This window comes from Bombina bombina, chromosome 10 (assembly GCF_027579735.1).
Source record: "Bombina bombina isolate aBomBom1 chromosome 10, aBomBom1.pri, whole genome shotgun sequence".
Taxonomy (NCBI): Eukaryota; Metazoa; Chordata; class Amphibia; order Anura; family Bombinatoridae; genus Bombina; species Bombina bombina.
The window spans coordinates 169,431,307-169,452,980 of record NC_069508.1 but is presented as its reverse complement, the minus strand read 5'-3'; the positions used below and the strand labels follow the sequence as shown (position 1 = coordinate 169,452,980).

The 21,674-nt window shown below is 39.0% G+C and overlaps 1 protein-coding gene across 3 annotated transcripts in view; it reads right to left on the bottom strand.

Moving 5' to 3' along the window:
* BEND5 (BEN domain containing 5) overlaps positions 1-21,674 on the bottom strand; it is a 102,867-nt gene that overhangs the window by 43,529 nt on the left and 37,664 nt on the right. For 2 of the 3 annotated variants that reach the window (XM_053693496.1, XM_053693497.1), the window contains exon 3: positions 13,271-13,655. In XM_053693496.1, the coding sequence (XP_053549471.1) occupies positions 13,271-13,655 (385 nt within the window). The remainder of the gene's footprint in view (positions 1-13,270; positions 13,656-21,674) is intronic. The other variant, XM_053693498.1, reaches the window with a different exon arrangement.

The following is a 21,674-nucleotide window of genomic DNA, read 5'->3' as shown; positions in this document are numbered from 1 at the left end:
GTTATTGCCTAATGTCCGCCATAATTATAATAGTTTTTGTCTATGGCGTAGGTCAGCAGTAGGGGAGAACAATATTATTAGTCTGGTGCTCACGCCCCCCCCCCCCCCCCTTTCTATGCGGTAAGGGAAGAGTCATTTTTCCTCCGCATTAATATTCTGGCAGAGTTTCGTAGTCTCTGCCCTATCCGAAGAGCCTGTTTATAGCTTTTTTCCTTATATGTAATGACAGACTCTTAGGGGCCTAAATATAACAGAAGAAGTGTGGCGACTATACTTATGTTCCTTATTAACTACAGTCAAGATGTCTAATTTTATTAAGCTTATCCGGATTCCTGATGTCTGACCAGTTTTGAGAGTTTTATTAGAGTAATTTTCACTATAGAATGTTTGGAGTTATTATCCTATTGTATTTTCATTGTTTTCTGAAGACTGTCTGGACATAGCACTTGATTTTATGCGCTACTATTTGTCACCACCAAAGACGGACCTTGGTGTCATCCGTGATCTTATCGAGTATGTTCCCACCAGTGGAGTTAGCTGTCTTTGATGACACAACAAACTTTTAAAAGCTTAAATGAGGAACAGAAAAGATTGGCCACTAAGACAACTGTGTAATGTATTGTCATGGTGATGTGTTTACCTTGTTGTCAAATTTTGAGATACCCTCTGTACCTACATTTGCCTTGTATGTAATATTGTGTTATGCTTCCTCAATAAAAATAGAAATAAAAAAAAAAAAAAAAAAAAGGTGTTTAAAGGGACATAACACTTTTTTTTTTAATGATTCCGAGCCTACAAACTTAAAGTGAATGTCAATTTTTAATGTTTGGATGATATAGTTATGTACAGAATCATCCTATATAGCATACCGCCACAATCATTTTTTAATATAAGTTATTATTTCTTTATAATTTTATATCCTAAATATCGTTGATGTACTTTACCCACTCCTCCCACTCACTGTTTCCTAATTCTCCTCGAAAATACGTAAACAGCGGTCCCACCCGCTGTTTACATATCGGCATTGCGCGCTCCCGTTTAGATTAGCCATTGCGCATGCGTTACTCCTGTTTCCGCTATTTAACCACATAGTATTCATTGAATGAGTGTATTCAATGAAAACTATCGTGGCGAAGGAGCGAAGGACAGGAAATAGGAAATAGGGGCATAGTTGGTTAGATAGAGAAGAGAAAGTACTTGTATACGGAGCCCTTTCATATCAACTTACCCAGCGATAATAATGTTAGGAAATGACAAGACTCCGTATACATTTCTATTGCTACGCCGTATACATTTCTATAGCGCATGCGCGAAATGTGCACAAGCTTAGAATAGAAGTGGTTTGCAGCGCAATCGAACGCATGCGCAAGAAGGAGTTATTACGTCATGGTAAGGGGGTGGGTCCCCCTGTGGTTAGAGCCGTTATTGGCTGTGAAGACGTACGTTAGAAACAACAGGAAGGGAGCGCGAATGCCGGGAGGAGGATGATTACAGCGAAAAAGAATATAAAGTATTGAAAATAAAGGTAACAAAGTAAAATGTGAGGAATTGATGAATGAAAGTCAAGTTTTTTTATAGACAAATGTTACAAAGATGTTTAGACCGGAGGCTGACTTTACATTCACTTTAAATAACTTTCCAATTTACTTCTATTATCAAGTTTATTTTGATCTCTTAGTATAATTTTAAAGGGACACTGAACCCAAAAAACATAATTTATGCTTACCTGATAAATTCCTTTCTCCTGTAGTGTGATCAGTCCACGGGTCATCATTACTTCTGGGATATTACTCCTCCCCAACAGGAAGTGCAAGAGGATTCACCCAGCAGAGCTGCATATAGCTCCTCCCCTCTACGTCACTCCCAGTCATTCGACCAAGGACCAACGAGAAAGGAGAAGCCAAGGGTGTAGTGGTGACTGGAGTATAAATTAAAAAATATTTACCTGCCGCAAAAAAACAGGGCGGGCCGTGGACTGATCACACTACAGGAGAAAGGAATTTATCAGGTAAGCATAAATTATGTTTTCTCCTGTTAAGTGTGATCAGTCCACGGGTCATCATTACTTCTGGGATACCAATACCAAAGCAAAAGTACACGGATGACGAGAGGGACAGGCAGGCTCTTTATACAGAAGGAACCACTGCCTGAAGAACCTTTCTCCCAAAAATAGCCTCCGAGGAAGCAAAAGTGTCAAATTTGTAAAATTTGGAAAAAGTATGAAGTGAAGACCAAGTTGCAGCCTTGCAAATCTGTTCAACAGAGGCCTCATTCTTAAAGGCCCAAGTGGAAGCCACAGCTCTAGTGGAATGAGCTGTAATTCTTTCAGGAGGCTGCTGTCCAGCAGTCTCATAAGCCAAACGAATTATGCTACGAAGCCAAAAAGAGAGAGAGGTAGCAGAAGCTATTTGACCTCTCCTCTGACCAGAGTAAACGACAAACAGGGAAGACGTTTGTCGAAATTCTTTAGTTGCCTGTAAGTAAAATTTTAGGGCACGAACTAGAACTACATCCAGATTGTGCAGAAGACGTTCCTTCTTTGAAGAAGGATTTGGACACAAGGATGGAACAACAATCTCCTGATTGATATTCCTGTTAGTGACTACCTTAGGTAAGAACCCAGGTTTAGTACGCAGAACTACCTTACCCGAGTGAAAAATCAAATAAGGAGAATCACAATGTAAGGCTGATAACTCAGAGACTCTTCGAGCCGAGGAAATAGCCATTAAAAATAGAACTTTCCAAGATAACAACTTTATGTCAATGGAATGAAGGGGTTCAAACGGAACGCCCTGTAAAACGTTAAGAACAAGGTTTAAACTCCATGGCGGAGCAACAGTTTTAAACACAGGTTTAATCCTGGCCAAAGCCTGACAAAAAGCCTGAACGTCTGGAACTTCTGACAGACGTTTGTGCAACAGAATGGACAGAGCTGAGATCTGTCCCTTTAAGGAACTAGCAGATAACCCCTTTTCTAAACCTTCTTGTAGAAAAGACAATATCCTAGGAATCCTAACCTTACTCCAAGAGTAACCTTTGGATTCGCACCAATATAGGTATTTACGCCATATCTTATGGTAAATTTTTCTGGTAACAGGCTTCCTAGCCTGTATTAAGGTATCAATAACTGACTCAGAAAAACCACGTTTTGATAAAATCAAGCGTTCAATTTCCAAGCAGTCAGCTTCAGAGAAATTAGATTTTGATGTTTGAAGGGACCCTGGATCAGAAGGTCCTGTTTCAGAGGTAGCGACCAAGGTGGACAGGATGACATGTCCACTAGATCTGCATACCAAGTCCTGCGTGGCCATGCAGGCGCTATTAGAATCACTGATGCTCTCTCCTGTTTGATTCTGGCAATCAATCGAGGAAGCATCGGGAAGGGTGGAAACACATAAGCCATCCTGAAGGTCCAAGGTGCTGTCAAAGCATCTATCAGGACCGCTCCCGGATCCCTGGATCTGGACCCGTAACGAGGAAGCTTGGCGTTCTGTCGAGACGCCATGAGATCTATCTCTGGTTTGCCCCAACGTCGAAGTATTTGGGCAAAGACCTCCGGATGAAGTTCCCACTCCCCCGGATGAAAAGTCTGACGACTTAAAAAATCCGCCTCCCAGTTCTCCACTCCCGGGATGTGGATTGCTGACAGGTGGCAAGAGTGAGACTCTGCCCAGCGAATTATCTTTGATACTTCCATCATTGCTAGGGAGCTTCTTGTCCCTCCCTGATGGTTGATGTAAGCTACAGTCGTGATGTTGTCCGACTGAAACCTGATGAACCCCCGAGTTGTTAACTGGGGCCAAGCCAGAAGGGCATTGAGAACTGCTCTCAATTCCAGAATGTTTATTGGTAGGAGACTCTCCTCCTGACTCCAATGTCCCTGAGCCTTCAGAGAATTCCAGACGGCACCCCAACCTAGAAGGCTGGCGTCTGTTGTTACAATTGTCCAGTCTGGCCTGTTGAATGGCATCCCCCTGGACAGATGTGGCCGAGAAAGCCACCATAGAAGAGAATTTCTGGTCTCTTGATCCAGATTCAGAGAAGGGGACAAGTCTGAGTAATCCCCATTCCACTGACTTAGTATGCACAATTGCAGTGGTCTGAGGTTTAAGCGTGCAAAGGGTACTAAGTCCATTGCTGCTACCATTAAACAGATTACCTCCATGCGTTGAGCCACTGACGGGTGTTGAATGGAATGAAGGGTGCGGCAAGCACTTTGAAGTCTTGTTAACCTGTCTTCTGTCAGGTAAATCTTCATTTCTACAGAATCTATAAGAGTCCCCAGGAAGGGAACCCTTGTGAGTGGAACGAGGGAACTTTTCTTTTCGTTCACCTTCCATCCATGTGACCATAGAAATGCCAGTACTAACTCTGTATGAGACTTGGCAGTTTGAAAGCTTGAAGCTTGTATCAGAATGTCGTCTAGGTACGGAGCTACCGAGATTCCTCGCGGTCTTAGTACCGCCAGAAGAGCACCCAGAACCTTTGTGAAGATTCTTGGAGCTGTAGCCAATCCGAATGGAAGAGCTACAAACTGGTAATGCCTGTCTAGGAAGGCAAACCTTAGGTACCGGTAATGATCTTTGTGAATCGGTATGTGAAGGTAAGCATCCTTTAAATCCACTGTGGTCATGTACTGACCCTTTTGGATCATGGGTAAAATTTTCCGAATAGTCTCCATTTTGAACGATGGAACTCTTAGGAATTTGTTTAGTATCTTTAAATCCAGGATTGGTCTGAAAGTTCCCTCTTTTTTGGGAACCACAAACAGATTTGAGTAAAACCCTTGTCCCTGTTCCGATCGTGGAACTGGATGGCTTACTCCCATTAACAAAAGCTCTTGTACGCAGCGTAGAAACGCCTCTTTCTTTGTTTGGCTTGTTGACAACCTTGACAGATGAAATCTCTCTCTTGGAGGAGAGTATTTGAAGTCCAGAAGGTATCCCTGAGATATTATCTCTAGCGCCCAGGGATCCTGGACATCTCTTGCCCAAGCCTGGGCGAAGAGAGAAAGTCTGCCCCCCACTAGATCCGATCCCGGATCGGGGGCCCTCAATTCATGCTGTTTTAGGGGCAGCAGCAGGTTTCCTGGCCTGCTTGCCCTTGTTCCAAGACTGGTTAGGTCTCCAGCCTTGTCTGTAGCGAGCAACAGCTCCTTCCTGTTTTGGAGCAGAGGAAGTTGATGCTGCTCCTGCTTTGAAATTCCGAAAGGAACGAAAATTAGACTGTCTAGCCTTAGGTTTGGCCCTGTCTTGAGGCAGGGCGTGGCCTTTACCTCCTGCAATGTCAGCGATAATTTCTTTCAAACCGGGCCTGAATAAGGTCTGCCCTTTGAAAGGTATATTAAGTAATTTAGACTTAGAAGTAACATCAGCTGACCAGGATTTTAGCCACAGTGCTCTGCGCGCCTGAATGGCGAATCCTGAATTCTTAGCCGTGAGTTTAGTTAAATGTACTACGGCCTCCGAAATGAATGAATTAGCTAGCTTAAGGACTCTAAGCTTGTCCGTAATCTCATCCAGAGTAGTTGAATTAATGGTCTCTTCCAGAGACTCAAACCAGAATGCCGCCGCAGCCGTGACCGGCGCAATGCATGCAAGGGGTTGCAATATAAAACCTTGTTGAACAAACATTTTCTTAAGGTAACCCTCTAACTTTTTATCCATTGGATCTGAAAAGGCACAGCTATCCTCCACCGGGATAGTGGTACGCTTAGCTAAAGTAGAAACTGCTCCCTCCACCTTAGGGACCGTTTGCCATAAGTCCGTGTGGTAGTGTCTATTGGAAACATCTTTCTAAATATCGGAGGGGGTGAGAACGGCACACCGGCTCTATCCCACTCCTTAGTAATAATTTCAGTTAGTCTCTTAGGTATAGGAAAAACGTCAGTACTCGTTGGTACCGCAAAATATTTATCCAACCTACACATTTTCTCTGGTATTGCAACTGTGTTACAATCATTCAGAGCCGCTAACACCTCCCCTAGTAATACACGGAGGTTTTCCAGCTTAAATTTAAAATTTGAAATATCTGAATCCAATCTGTTTGGATCAGAACCGTCAGCCGCAGACAGAAGCTCTCCGTCCTCATGTTCTGCAAGTTGTGACGCAGTATCTGACATGGCCCTAGCATTATCAGCGCACTCTGTTCTCACCCCAGAGTGATCACGCTTGCCTCTTAGTTCTGGTAATTTAGCCAAAACTTCAGTCATAACAGTAGCCATATCTTGTAATGTTATATGTAATGGCCGCCCAGATGTACTGGGCGCCACAATATCGCGCACCTCCCGAGCGGGAGATGCAGGTGCTGACACGTGAGGCGAGTTAGTCGGCATAACTCTCCCCTCGCTGTTTGGTGAAATCTGTTCAATTTGTACAGATTGACTCTTATTTAAAGTAGCATCAATACAGTTAGTACATAAATTTCTATTGGGCTCCACTTTGGCATTAGCACAAATAGCACAGATATCTTCCTCTGAATCAGACATGTTTAACACACTAGCAAATAAACTTGCAACTTGGAAATACTATTCAAGTAAAATACTATGAAAACGTACTGTGCCTATAAGAAGCACAGAAAGATTTATGACAGTTGAAAATTAATAAACTGAAAAGGTTATAGCATCAATTCTTGTAAAAAACACAATTTTAGCAAAGGTTTGTTCCCATTAGCAAAGGACAACTAACCCTGATAGCAGAAAAAAAGTTACAGAATAAACGTTTTTTATCACAGTCAACTACAATCTCACAGCTCTGCTGTGAATGATTACCTCCCTCAAAACAAGTTTTGAAGACCCCTGAGTTCTGTAGAGATGAACCGGATCATGCAGGAAATACAATGAGCTTCTGACTGAATTTTTTTGATGCGTAGCAAAAGCGCCAAAAAACGGCCCCTCCCCCTCACACACAGCAGTGAGAGAGATCAGTAAACTGTCAGAAATTAGATCAAGCAACTGCCAAGTGGAAAAATAGTGCCCAAACATTTTATTCACCCAGCACCTCAGAAAATGAAAACGATTTTACATTCCAGCAAAAACGTTTAACATAAATTAAGAGTTATTAAAAAGCCTGTTGCTAGTCCCTGCAAAATAGGCTAAAGTCTTATGTACACAGTGCAATTCCAGTGAAGTACCATTCCCCAGAATACTGAAGTGTAAAATATACATACATGACATTACATCGGTATGGCAGGATTTTCTCATCAATTCCATTGTCAGAAAATAAAAGCTGCTACATACCTCTTTGCAGATTATTCTGCCCGCTGTCCCCTGATCTGAAGTTTACCTCTCCTCAGATGGCCGAGAAACAGCAATATGATCTTAACTACTCCGGCTAAAATCATAGTAAAAACTCAGGTAGATTCTTCTTCAAATTCTACCAGAGAAGGAATAACACACTCCGGTGCTATTATAAAATAACAAACTTTTGATTGAAGGTATAAAACTAAGTATAATCACCATAGTCCTCTCACACATCCTATCTAGTCGTTGGGTGCAAGAGAATGACTGGGAGTGACGTAGAGGGGAGGAGCTATATGCAGCTCTGCTGGGTGAATCCTCTTGCACTTCCTGTTGGGGAGGAGTAATATCCCAGAAGTAATGATGACCCGTGGACTGATCACACTTAACAGGAGAAATTTTCTTTCGTGATTCAGATAGAGCATGACATTTTAAGCATCTTTCTAATTTACTCCTATTATGAAATTTTCTTCATTCTCTTGGTATCTTTATTTTAAATGCAAGAATGTAGGTTTAGATGCCGGCCCATTTTTGGTGAATAACTTGGGTTGTTCTTGCTGATTGGTGGATACATTCATCAATAAAAAAAAATAAAAAATACATTCACCAATAAAAAAGTGCTGTCCAGGGTTCTGAATAAAAAACTTAGATGCCTTCAATTTCAAATAAAGATAGCAAGAGAATGAAGAAAAATTGATAATACGAGTAAATTATAAAGTTGCTTAAAATTTCATGCTCTAAGTATTGTTGCAAAACTGCTGCTATTTACTGTAGATCGAAATATAGTGCTTGCCCCTAAACAATCTATGTTTGTTATTCAATAAAGGATCAAAAAACAGAGACGCGGGCTCAGATAAAAAAAAAAATTAAAAAAAAAAAAGTCCTTTATTCAAATGAACAACATCATCAATAGTAGTATAAGGAAAATCACAGGTAAGATACACGGTCTTATTCGTTTCGGCACGAAACAGCCTTAATCATAGACCTGTGTCTCAGCCCACATTCTCATATATAAAGGCACACCTGCAACCTAATTAGAGACATGAGAACCTCCCACAAAAAAAGAAAAACTCTATCATTTAAAGGGCTAAGAGTATGTTAATTTAATGTCAATAGGACATTTGATATAAAGAGAGTAAATATTTATATACCTGTATATATAATTATAAATAAGAACCCAAATAGCTTCTCTTTTGTCTAAAAGTGCTTCTATATCAACACCCTTAGGGGGCGCCTGGTTTTTTCAACAACAAACCATTTAAAAAAAGATGTGTATATCATGATGTTCATCCATAAAGAATACAAAGAGAAAAAAATATAATAGATGTAAAATGGAAAGTTGAGTTTCAGATCTTTTTTTTTTCCAGGTGTTTAATGTAGAATTTTCAAGACAGAGGTTCCTTTAAATTTATATATAAAGTAAGGGGCTATTGCAACAACAAAAAAGGCAACGCAGGAATGTTTGTGTGCAAATACTTCTCTAACATAAATGTAAAACCTGACATCATGTGCACAGCATAACACGTTACCCCCTAATGCAGAGAAGTCAGACAACAAAATAAAAGAGCAGAAAGTGGAAACGAATTGAGCAGCCTGAAGCACTTTCCTGTTCCTACACACAGGGTCTTGCCGTGCATCATTCAGAATGTGTTACCGTTATATACGCAGCGGCAGATCTGAGCACCCTCCATACAAAATCGTAAGAAACACAAACAAATACAGAATGGTTTTTATACAGAGATTTTCTCATAGGAAATACATGATGTACAGGACAAAGAGAAACATTTTCAGGCAACAAAGTAAGAAGCAAATGGTAGGATGTTGTCAGATGGGTAGAGGGCAGGCGTGTCCCACTCCTCCAATAGTGCTACAGGTATTGTCATTAGCAGCCAATAGAAAGTAATAAGAAATACACAACTGATACTATGAAATTAGCATCAATTTAAATGTTAACAGCTTTTACTTAACCATTTATGCATTTTTGACATAGGTACTACGTAACAGGGTACTTTGCTTGGTGCACTCAATTGACCTATGTCCAACCTTCTGCCTCCTGCTGTGGCCCCGGCTGTCAGCTTTGACAGCTAAGACCACAGCCAAAAGCACCTTTCTTCATATGGTAATGGATCGCTGATCGTGCTCCCTTTATTATATGAAGGTAAATTACTGATGCCAGGCAGTGACACTGTCTGCATTGGCATGTGGTGTCACCGCGGGTTGTGTGGGAGGCAAGAAAGGAGGCATGGACAGCTCATCGCAGGAGGGGAAGAAGGGGAGATTCCCTACTTACCGACTTGCTTAATGAGGGAGGGGGAGAGATGGGTTCACTACACTACGGAAAGGTGTGAGGGAGGGTAGGTATATGAGCAATCTGTTTGGGGGGTCCCTATACTACAGAAACATTTTTTTAAAAATAAACGATACCATTTTTAAGAAAAAAATGACTAAAAACTGGATATTGCCAGTACCTAAGATGGCGGCACCTAGTGAAAGGGGGAGGGTTTGAGAGCTGTTTGGGGCTTGGAAACAGGGAGAGGGTTCCCTACACTACAGAAAATAAAAAATACATATATTGGGGGGGGGGGGGGGGGAGAAAACTACTCCCTAAACTACATACTATCAGACTGTTTGCCAGTACCTAAGATGGTGGTGATCAGTGTGGGGTGAGGAATTATATAACATTAGTTTGTAAGTTTACTGCCCCTTTAAGACTAAATACATTATTTAAGCATAGCACAGAGGTTATTCCCCAACTCCCTCTAGTCATGGGTGCCCCTATGTTGAAATCTAGCTTACACTACATTCTAGTTCTGCTGTGTTTGCACGTGCAGTAACTCTCCCTCAGATACCTGCAGTGTAACCTAGGTTCTGTAATGGCAGCACTCATAAATAGAATGAGGTGCATGAAATCTATTTAGTGTCTCTTTAAGAGAGTCTCGGATACTTAGCCCTTCAATACAACATGGATATTTTCCATGCAAATCCATATTTTGTATAAATGTAAAATTATTTCCAGATTATGATTAACCTGTTGGCTGCCTTCTCTTTGTAAATATTAAAAAAAGGGAATCCAATTAAACTATGCAATATCTAATTAAGAAAAGGTGTCACATTGTTAAATGAATGACACTTTTCAAGTTGATAGTAAAAACAAGTGAAGTCAGGATAAATTACAGTAAATCAAAGATTACACAATTTTCTAGGTAGGGACATGTTAATGAACAGATGTAGTTGGTAGAATTGCTTTTAAGACCACTCAAGTCTCTTCTTTAGATGTGTAGCAGCAGAAGCATCAAAGCGTGTGATTTAAGTTGTCCCCCGAGCAACCAGAGACCTCACCTGATTATAATGAGGTGCTGAAGTGGATAATATCAGTTACAAGCAACATGAATCTTGGGAAAAATAATTGTAATTAGGGAAACTAAGAGATGAAAAATCAGAAAACCTGAACTTTATTAGTAGCAGTGCAAGACGAAAGGAGCGCTTCATACAACGTAGTTCTTGCACTTATACTGATTTGAAGAGATAACTGAGACCTAGGTTGCAACATTTCAGCACCCAATACTTTATATAGACCAAAAGAAATAAGTGTAAACACTGCATATAATTTAAATTATTCTACATATTATTCTAAGGCTAAACTTATCTTTGAATACATCATTATGCAAACACTTTATTTCTGTTTAATGTACATTTTATTTCTAGGTACGATTCTTGTAATTCATAAAAATTAGCAATCTGAACTTGCACACATCCTGTATCCTTAAAGGGACATAATACTCATATGCTAAATCACTTGAAACTGATGCAGTATAACTGTAAAAAGCTGACAGGAAAATATCACCTGAGCATCTCTATGTAAAAAAAGAAGATATTTACCTCACAATTACCTCAGCTCAGCAGAGTAAGTTCTGTGTAAAAAGTTATACTCAGCTGTTGCCCAGCTGCAGGTAAAAAAAAATAATAAAAAAAAGAAGAAATGAACAGCAGCCAATCAGCATCAGCAGTGCTGAGGTCATGAACTCTTTTACTGTGATCTCATGAGATTTGAATTAACTCTCATGAGATTTCATAGTAAACTTCCTTTAAACTGAATAGGGAAATAACATGAGAGTGCATGAGGCTCAACTCTTAAGCTGTCCCAGGACAGACATACTAATATGCTGCTTAGAAGTCCTTTACAATAGGATGTGGCTACTGAGGAACTTTTGAGGTAAAATATCTTTCTTTTTTACATAGAGATGTTCAGGTGATATTTTCTAGTCAGCTTTTTACAGCTATGCTGCAGCACTTTCAAGTGTTTAAACATTTGGGTATTATGGCCCTTTAATGTTTAGGCAACTGTAAACAAACATCATAAGCCCTCATAGATACGTTTCCCCTGAACCCAAGACCGTGCTTTAACAGCTTCCCTCCCTCCCTCCTGTAGGCCACCTGTTATAGAGCGGTCTTGCCGCTGGTGGGTGGAGAGAGCCGTGCTATCAAAAACACAAGCTCCATTAAAAGACCAGTGACGTATCACGTAGCTGGTCTTTTAATGGGGGCTTGTGTTTTTGATAGCGTGGCTCTCTCTGCCAGCAGAGGGACTGTGCTGTAATGGGCCAAGGGGTTAACTATCTCATTTCTGTATGTGATGACAAGATACATAAATACAGGAAAGAGCTCAATAAACTAAGCATTTTAAAGGCATATTTAATGTACACTAGGGCTGTAAGATATAGAAAAACTAAATTTGTTTTTGTTTTTTTTTGGTGAAATATAGCAATTGCTATTTTTATTGTGATGAAATTAAATTATTATTTATTTACATACGTTTTGCATTAAAAAATGTGTTTAACTGTTCAAAACAGAGGCTTGTTCCTTCTGGAATTTGCACTGCAGACTATATACGCCAGAGAAAGAGCCCAACAAGTCCACCATCTTCCTGGTCTGTGCACACCTCAGGATTGAAGCAGCAAACCACAAGCCAAGTAAAATGGAGGCTGTAGAGTTATATGCTGTATTACTGATGTTACGCTTCCTAGTCTGCCCCCCCTAAAGCAGGGATCAGTGCTGCTTCTGGGCTGGCCTGGTGCGTTTGCGCGACTGACATGACATGGTAAAGAAGCGTTTTTGGACTGTTTTTTTTTTTTTTGTTTATAACAAGATTGAAGTCTAATATTAATTGAATCATGGGATTAATTGCACAGCCCTAAAATACACTGTAAAAATTAGATACATATTACACATGTATAAAACAGTACTCATCGAAAAAGCTGTCAAAAACCACCGGCAAATTTACATTATTCCATAACATAGGACACAAAAATGTATGAAAACAAAGTTGTAATCTTAATCAAGATGTCAAATTTTGAAGGGTTTGTTATATTTATTTTGTGCAGCATTGGGAGGTGTGCTGAACAGGGGCATTCCTTGGGCATATATCAAGTTTGCTTGCAGCTAGTATGGGAATGATCTAAGCACATTACGCTTGCCGGTCTTACAGTTTCATCTCATCTCACTGAATGTAGGCTGGTGAGTGTTTCACAATACGTATTGCACTTACTAAGATGAAGAAAAAAAGATATGTATGCTAAACTAGAAACAAATGCAAAGTAAATTATGCTAAATACATTGTGATTTGATTTGTATGTGCTTCAGAAATAATATTGCTATCAAAGCCAGGTGCTCCCCTGTCACATTCACTTTCCTCTAGTGAGATTTTTTACTTTCTATAGAGGCAAGTTTGTAACTCTGTGGTAATTTCTGGTTTAGCCCCTTTTCTTAAATAATTTTGTGAGGTCTGCTCACTCAAGGGTGGGCATGACATGTCTCACCATGATAATGAATTTAAGGTCATCTGTTCCATAGTATAAAAGAAGATGACTAACCCAGTTATAATAATAAAATAAATAAACAAGGTTTGAGGTTTTACTGGAAGTGAAATACCTTCTGAAACAACAGCTTTAATACTCATCCACAATCAGACTTTATAATTAAATTAAGTTGAATAAGTCACACATGGTCACACCATCTATCAGTTCAGACACTTACCACTGCCTAGCCGTAGAAGTAACACATCCTGGAGTCTCCTGTTTAGGACTCTGAGTTCTTTTACTTCTGTAACTAACACGCCATAATCTTTTAGTTTTTTAGCCTGCTGAACAAGCTGTCTCCGAGTCCTTTCTAGTTCATTCTGGATGTGCCTCATTTCCTCCTGCTGTTGCTGGTAACTCCTCAGTAACTCCTCGTACAGAACTCGAGGAACCAGGGACTCATCCAGTCTGTCCATGTGGACCACCGTTTGGCAGGGCTCTGGGAATGTTTCATCACAGATTGAGTTGTGACTACTTCTAACACCATTCTGTTTCTCCAGACGTGCAACAACGGCTTCAATGCTCTTATGAGATCCTTCTACTGGTTTCCTTCCATCTGGTCTCTAAATGCAATGGCAAGTATTAGAGAGAATCATAATTTTTTTTTAAAAAAAATCATATTATATATATATATATATATATATATATATATATATATTTTTATTTTTTTTTCTTAAATGCTGAGGTCACTTGATGGAAAAGTAATAATACCAACACCTTTTCGGGTTTTGATATAAACCTAAAGTTCAAAAGGAAATAGTAAGCACTAAGAGCAACGTATCCATCATTCAACATAAGCCGGTGCTCGACAAACCTGTTTAAAAATTAGGAGCCAGTAAGAATATTTAGGAGCCAGACAGTGGTAGTTGTATATAGATATATGGAGAATAACCCAAAAAATTAGGAGCCAGGGGTAAAATTCTAGGAGTCAGTGGCTCCCTGGCTCCTGGGTTTGTCAAGCCCTGACATAATTTACAGTAGAATATAATAAGTACTTAGTCTGTATACAGTATTATGCTATGATTATGTAAACGGCAAACAAACATATGCTAGATTTGTATATAATGCCATCCCAACATTACAGCCACAAAGTTACTATGGCGAGAATGTGGTTGCAGAAACATCAAAAGCGACATTTATTGTAGTGAGACCTCATATGCTCACAATTTCAGAAGACTCAAGAACTTGAGTTGTGACACTATGGTCCCCTTATAGGGCCCAAGTACTCTTTAACTGGCAAGATACCAATCACTGAGAAAATAAAAAAGACAACCCTTTTTTGTGTCACATTACTTTCACACATTTAAACACTGGGTCTAACTTTGATGAACATATTCCCTACTGACCATATTTAGTTATTGTAGAAAACAAATGGCTTATAAAGCATGTTTTTCTTTCTTAACTACTTTGTAAACCGCCCTGCTTAAAGGGACAGTCTACACCGGGATTTTTGTTGTTTAAAAAGCTAGATAATCCCTTTATTACCCATTCCCCAGTTTTGCATAACCAACACTGATATATTAATACACTTTTTACCTCTGTGATTACCTTGTATCTAAACAGACTTGCAATTTAGCCAATCAGTGCTGACTAATAGGTAACTCCATGGGCGTGAGGTAAGTTCTTACATAAATTAATTTCTTTCATGTAATTGGCAAGAGTCCACGAGCAAGTGACGTATGGGATAGCAATACCCAAGATGTGGAACTCCACGCAAGAGTCACTAGAGAGGGAGGTATAAAAATAAAAACCAGCCATTTTTCGCTGAAAAAAATAATCCACAACCCAAAATATAAGTTAATTCTCATGAAATGAAAAAACTTAAAACATAAGCAGAAGAATCAAACTGAAACAGCTGCCTGAAGAAGTTTTCTACCAAAAACTGCTTCCAAAGAAGCGAATACATCAAAACGGTAGAATTTAGTAAATGTATGCAAAGAAGACCAGGTTGCTGCTTTGCAAATCTGATCAACTGAAGCTTCATTCTTAAAAGCCCACGAAGTGGAGACTGATCTAGTAGAATGAGCTGTAATTCTCTGAGGCGGGGCTTGACCCAGCTCCAAATAAGCTTGATGAATCAAAAGCTTTAACCACGATGCCAAGGAAACGGCAGAAGCCTTCTGACCTTTCCTAGAACCAGAAAAGATAACAAATAGACTAGAAGTCTTCCTTAAATCTTTAGTAGCTTCAACATAATATTTCAAAGCTCTTACCACATCCAAAGAATGTAAGGATTTCTCCAAATAATTCTTAGGATTAGGACACAAGGAAGGGACAACAATTTCTCTATTAATGTTGTTAGAATTCACAACCTTAGGTAAGAATTTAAATGAAGTCTGCAAAACTGACTTATCCTGATGAAAAATCAGAAAAGGAGATTCACAAGAAAGAGCAGATAATTCAGAAACTCTTCTAGCAGAAGAGATGGCCAAAAGGAACAACACTTTCCAAGAAAGTAGTTTAATGTCCAAATAATGCATAGGCTCAAATGAAGGTGCTTGTAAAGCCTTTAAAACCAAATTAAGACTCCAAGGAGGAGAGATTGATTTAATGATAGGCTTGATACGAACCAAAGCCTGTACAAAAAAGGGAATATCAGGAAGCTTAGCAATCTTTCTGTGAAATAAGATAGAAAGAGCAGAGATTTGTCCCTTCAAGGAACTTGCAGACAAACCCTTATCCAAACCATCCTGAAGAAACTGTAAAATTCTAGGAATTCTGAAAGAATGCCAAGCAAATTTATGAGAAGAACACCATGAAATATAAGTCTTCCAAACTCGATAATAAGTCTTTCTAGAAACTGATTTACGAGCCTGTAACATAGTATTAATCACTGAGTCAGAGAAACCTCTATGACTAAGCACTAGGCGTTCAATTTTCATACCTTCAAATTTAATGATTTGAAATCCTGATGGAAAAACGGACCTTGAGACAGAAGGTCCGGCCTTAATGGAAGAGGCCAAGGTTGGCAACTGGACATCCGAACAAGATCCACATACCAAAACCTGTGAGGCCATGCTGGAGCTACCAGCAATACAAACGACTGTTCCATGATGATTTTGGAGATCACTCTTGGAAGAAGAACTAGAGGCGGGAAAATATAAGCAGGTTGGTAACACCAAGGAAGTCTCAACGCATCTACTGCTTCCGCCTGAAGATCCCTGGACCTGGACAGGTACCTGGGAAGTTTATTGTTTAGATGAGAAGCCATCAGATCTATTTCTGGAAGACCCCACATCTGAACAATCTGAGAAAACACATCTGGATGGTGGGACCACTCCACCGGATGTAAAGTCTGACGGCTGAGATAATCCGCTTCCCAATTGTCTACACCTGGGATATGTACCGCATAAATTAGACAAGAGCTGGATTCCGCCCAAGAAAGTATTCAAGATACTTCTTTCATAGCTAGGGGACTGTGAGTCCCACCCTGATGATTGACATATGCCACAGCTGTGATATTGTCTGTCTGAAAGCAAATGAACGATTCTCTCTTCAACAGAGGCCAAGCCTGAAGAGCCCTGAAAATTGCACGGAGTTCCAAAATATTGATTGGTAACTCGCCTCTTGAGATTTCCAAACCCCTTGTGCTGTCAGAGATCCCCAAACAGCTCATCAACCTGAAAGACTCGCATCTGTTGTGATCACAGTCCAGGTTGAACGAACCAAAGAGGTCCCTAGAACTATACGATGGTGATCTAACCACCAAGTCAGAGATAGTCGAACATTGGGATTTAAGGATATTAATTGTGATATCCTTGTATAATCCCTGCACCATTGATTCAGCATACAAAGCTGGAGAGGTCTCATATGAAAATGAGCAAAGAGGATCGTGTCCGATGCTGCAGTCATGAGACCTAAAACTTCCATGCACATAGCTACTGAAGGGAATGATTGAGACTGAAGGTTCCGACAAGCTGAAACCAATTTTAATTGTCTCTTGTCTGTTAGAGACAGTCATGGACACTGAATGTATCTGAAAACCTAAAAAGATAACCCTTGTCTAAGGAATCAAGGAACTTTTTGGTAAATTGATCCTCCAACCATGTCTTTGAAGAAACAACACTAGTTGATTTGTGTGAGATTCTGCAGAATGTAAAGACTGAGCTAGTACCAAGATATCGTCCAAATAAGGAAACACCGCAATACCCCATTCTCCGATTACATAAAGTAGGGCACCGAGAACCGTTGAAAAGATTCTTGGAGCTGTTGCTAGGCCAAAAGGGAGAGCAACAAATTGGTAATGCTTGCCTAGAAAAGAGAATATCAGAAACTGATAATGATCTGGATGAATCGGAATATGAAGATATACATCCTGTAAGTCTATTGTGGACATATAATGCCCTTGCTGAACAAAAGGCAGAATAGTCCTTATAGTCACCATTTTGAAAGTTGGTACTCTTACATAACGATTAAAAATTTTCAGATCCAGAACGGGTCTGAATGAATTTTCTTTCTTTGGGACAATGAATAGATTTGAATAAAACCACACACCCTGTTCCTGAAATGGAACTTGCATGATTACCCCTGATAACTCCAGGTCTGAAACACACTTCAGGAAAGCCTGAGCTTTTAATGGGTTTGCTGGAATTCGTGAGAGAAAAAATCTTCTCACAGGCGGTCTTACTCTGAATCCTATTCTGTACCCCTGAGAGACAATACTCTGAATCCATTGATTTTGAACCGAATTGGTCCAGACATCTTTGAAAAATCTTAATCTGTCCCCTACCAGCTGAGCTGGAATGAGGGCCGCACCTTCACGTGGACTTGGGGGCTGGCTTTGATCTCTTAAATGGCTTGGATTTATTCCAATTTGAGAAAGGCTTCCAATTGGAAACAGATTCCTTGGGGGAAGGATTAGGTTTCTGTTCCTTATTTTGTCGAAAGGAACGAAAACGGTTAAAAGCTTTAGATTTACCCTTAGGTCTTTTATCCTGAGGCAAAAAAACTCCCTTCCCCCCAGTGACAGTTGAAATTGTTGAATCCAACTGAGAACCAAATAATTTATTACCTTGGAAAGAGAGAGATAGCAATCTGGACTTAGAAGTCATGTCAGCATTCCAAGATTTAAGCCACAAAGCTCTTCTAGCTAAAATAGCTAAAGACATAGATTTAACATCAATTTTGATGATATCAAAAATGGCATCACAAATAAAATTATTAGCATGTTGAATCAAGTTAACAATGCTAGACAATACAGTATCCAATACTTGTTGCGCTAAAGTCTCCAACCAAAAAGTTGAAGCAGCTGCAACATCAGCAAAAGAAATTGCAGGTCTGAGAAGATGACCTGAATATAAATAGGCTTTCCTTAGATAAGATTCAAGTTTCCTATCTAAAGGATCTTTAAAAGAAGTACTATCTTCTGTAGGAATAGTAGTACGTTTAGCAAGAGTAGAGATAGCCCCATCAACTTTGGGGATCTTTTCCCAAAACTCTAAAGTAACTGCTGGCAAAGGATACAATTTTTTAAACCTTGAAGAAGGAATAAAAAAAGTACCAGGTCTATTCCATTCTTTAGAAATCATACCAGAAATAGCATAAGGAACTGTTAAAACCTCTGGAGTAACCACAGGAGGTTTATAAACAGAATTTAAACGTTTACTAGTTTTAATATCAAAAGGACTAGTTTCCTCCATATCCAATGTAATCAACACTTCTTTTAACAAAGAACGAATATACTCCATTTTAAGTAAATAAGATTTGTCAGTGTCAATATCTGAGGTAGGATCTTCTGAACCAGATAGATCCTCATCAGAGCAGGATACTTCAGCATGTTGCCGGTCATTTTAAATTTCATCAACTTTATGAGAAGTTTTAAAAGACCTTTTACGTTTATTAGAAGGCGGGATGGCAGACAAAGCCTTCTGAATAGAATCAGAAATAAATTATTTTAAATTTACAGGTATATCTTGTGCATTAGATGTTGAGGGAACAGCAACAGGTAATAAACTACTACTGATGGATACATTCTCTGCATATAAAAGTTTATCATGACAACTATTACAAACCACAGCTGGAGAAATAACCTCCATAAGTTTACAACAAATGCACATAGCTTTGGTAGAACTGTTATCAGGTAGCAGGGTTCCAACAGTGATTTCTGAGACAGGATCAGATTGAGACATCTTGCAAATGTAAGAGAAAAAAACAACATATAAAGCAAAATGATCAATTTCCTTATATGGCAGTTTCAGGAATGGGAAAAAATGCAAACAGAATAGCCCTCTGATAGAGAAAAAGGCAAGAGGCATATAGAAATGGGGTCTTAAATAATGAAAATATTTGGCGCCAAGTATGAAGCACACAAACAGAAAAATATTTTTTGGCACCAATAACGTCCGGAAATGACACACTCGCGTCACAGATGATGCAACCTTGTGAAAGACTTGGCGTCAACTAAGACGCCGGAAATGACGAATTTGCATCAACGAATGTAACTTTGCGGCAAAAAAATCTTGCGCCAAGAATTACACAATAAATTTTGGCATTTTGCGCCCTTGCGAGCCTAATTCTACCAGCAAATTTAAAAAAAAAAAAATAGTCAATTTGAAAAAAAAGAGACTAAACCCCAGGTAAGAAATACATTTTTCTAACAAATGCATTTCCCAGATATGAAACTGACAGTCTGCAAAAGGAAATATACTGAAAACCTAATATACTGAAATCATGGCAAATATAAGTACAATACATATATTTAGAACTTCATATAAAAATACATAAAGTGCCAAACCATAGCTGAGTGTGTCTTAAGTAATGAAAACATACTTACCAAAAGACACCCATCCACTTATAGCAGATAGCCAAACCAGTACTTAAACGGTTATCAGTAGAGGTAATGGAATATGAGAGTATATCATCGATCTGAAAAGGGAGGTAGGAGATGAATCTCTATGACCGATAACAGAGAACCTATGAAATAGGTCCCCATGAGGAAAACCATAAAATCAATAGGCAATACTCCCTTCACATCCCTCTGACATTAACTGTACTCTGAGAGGAATCGGGCTTCAAAATGCTGAGAAGCGCATATCAACATAGAAATCTTAGCACAAACTTACTTCACCACCTCCATAGGAGGCAAAGTTTGTAAAACTGAATTGTGGGTGTGGTGAGGGGTGTATTTATAGGCATTTTGAGGTTTGGGAAACTTTGCCCCTCCTGGTAGGATTGTATATCCCATATGTCACTAGCTCATGGACTCTTGCCAATTACATGAAAGAAATTAGCATATGAGCCTACCTAGGATTAGCTTTCAACTAAGAATACCAAGAGAACAAAGCAAATTTGATGATAAAAATAAATTGGAAAGTTGCTTAAAATAGCATACCCTATCTGAATAATGAAAGTTTATGTTTGACTAGACTGTCTCTTTAATCATCAATCCTAAGAACATACTCCATGGCAAAGTCCTACAACTTGGTTGATGCAGCTACTGAGTAAAGAATGCAACTTATACAGCAGCCCAGGGAAAGAGACTTTGCCCTTCCAGTTTCCTTTTGTTCCTTCTAAACTCAATACTTCATATCAAACCATTATAAAAGGATATCAGGTTAAATACACTTTTAAAGATAAAGGGTATCACGCCGTGCATTTCTCAGTCTTTTCTTTCCTGCATACACAATCACATGAACTAAAACATACAACATATATAGACAGAAAGACTTACTGCCAGTATTTGCTCCATACTATGTCAATAGAAGTAAAATTAGAGGGATTTTTTTCCCTAAGGAAAACAAGACAAGGTTGTTGGTCTTGTGCCGTTTAAAAGGGACATGAAACCGAAAAACTTTCTTTTATGATTCAGAGAATACAATTTTTTTGTTTCCAGTTTACTCCTATTATCAGATTTGTGTCATTCGCTTGTTATTCTTTGTTGAAAAGATATCTAGATAGGTAGCGTGCACAACTCTGCTAATGTATAACATTGTCACAAAACTGCTGCCATATAGTGCTGCAGACGTGCACGCTCCTTAGCTTACATCCCTGCTGCTCAATAAAGGATAACAAGATAAAGAAAATTTGATAATATAATTAAATTGGAAAAATATTAAAATTGCATGCTCTATCTGAATCACGAAAGAAAATGTTTGGGTTTATATCCCTTTAATATGATTTTACCAATGTCATTTTTACCATTTAAATTAAAAACTTCAGGCTGAGAGCTTATTAATACATTGCACATTCGACCACAGTTTAAAGGGACAGTAAAGTCATAATTAGACATTCATGATTTAGACAGAGCATAACATTTTAAACAACTTTCCAATTTCTCTTCCTTCTCTTGTTATCCTTTGCTGAAAGGTTTATCAAGGTAAGCTCAGGAGCAGCAAAGAACCTAGCTGCTAATTGGTGGCTGCATATATATATATACCGATTGTATACCGATTAAGTTAGAAACCAGTAGTGCATGTCTGCTCCTTCAACAAATGATACCAAGAGAATGAAACAAATTTGATAATAGAAGTAAACTGGAAAGTTGTTTAAAATTGTTTGTTCTACCTAAATTATAAAAGAAAAATTGTGTGTTTCATGTCCCTTTAAAATTGCTGTGAATATTAGAATGAAGGGGCAAAATTAAA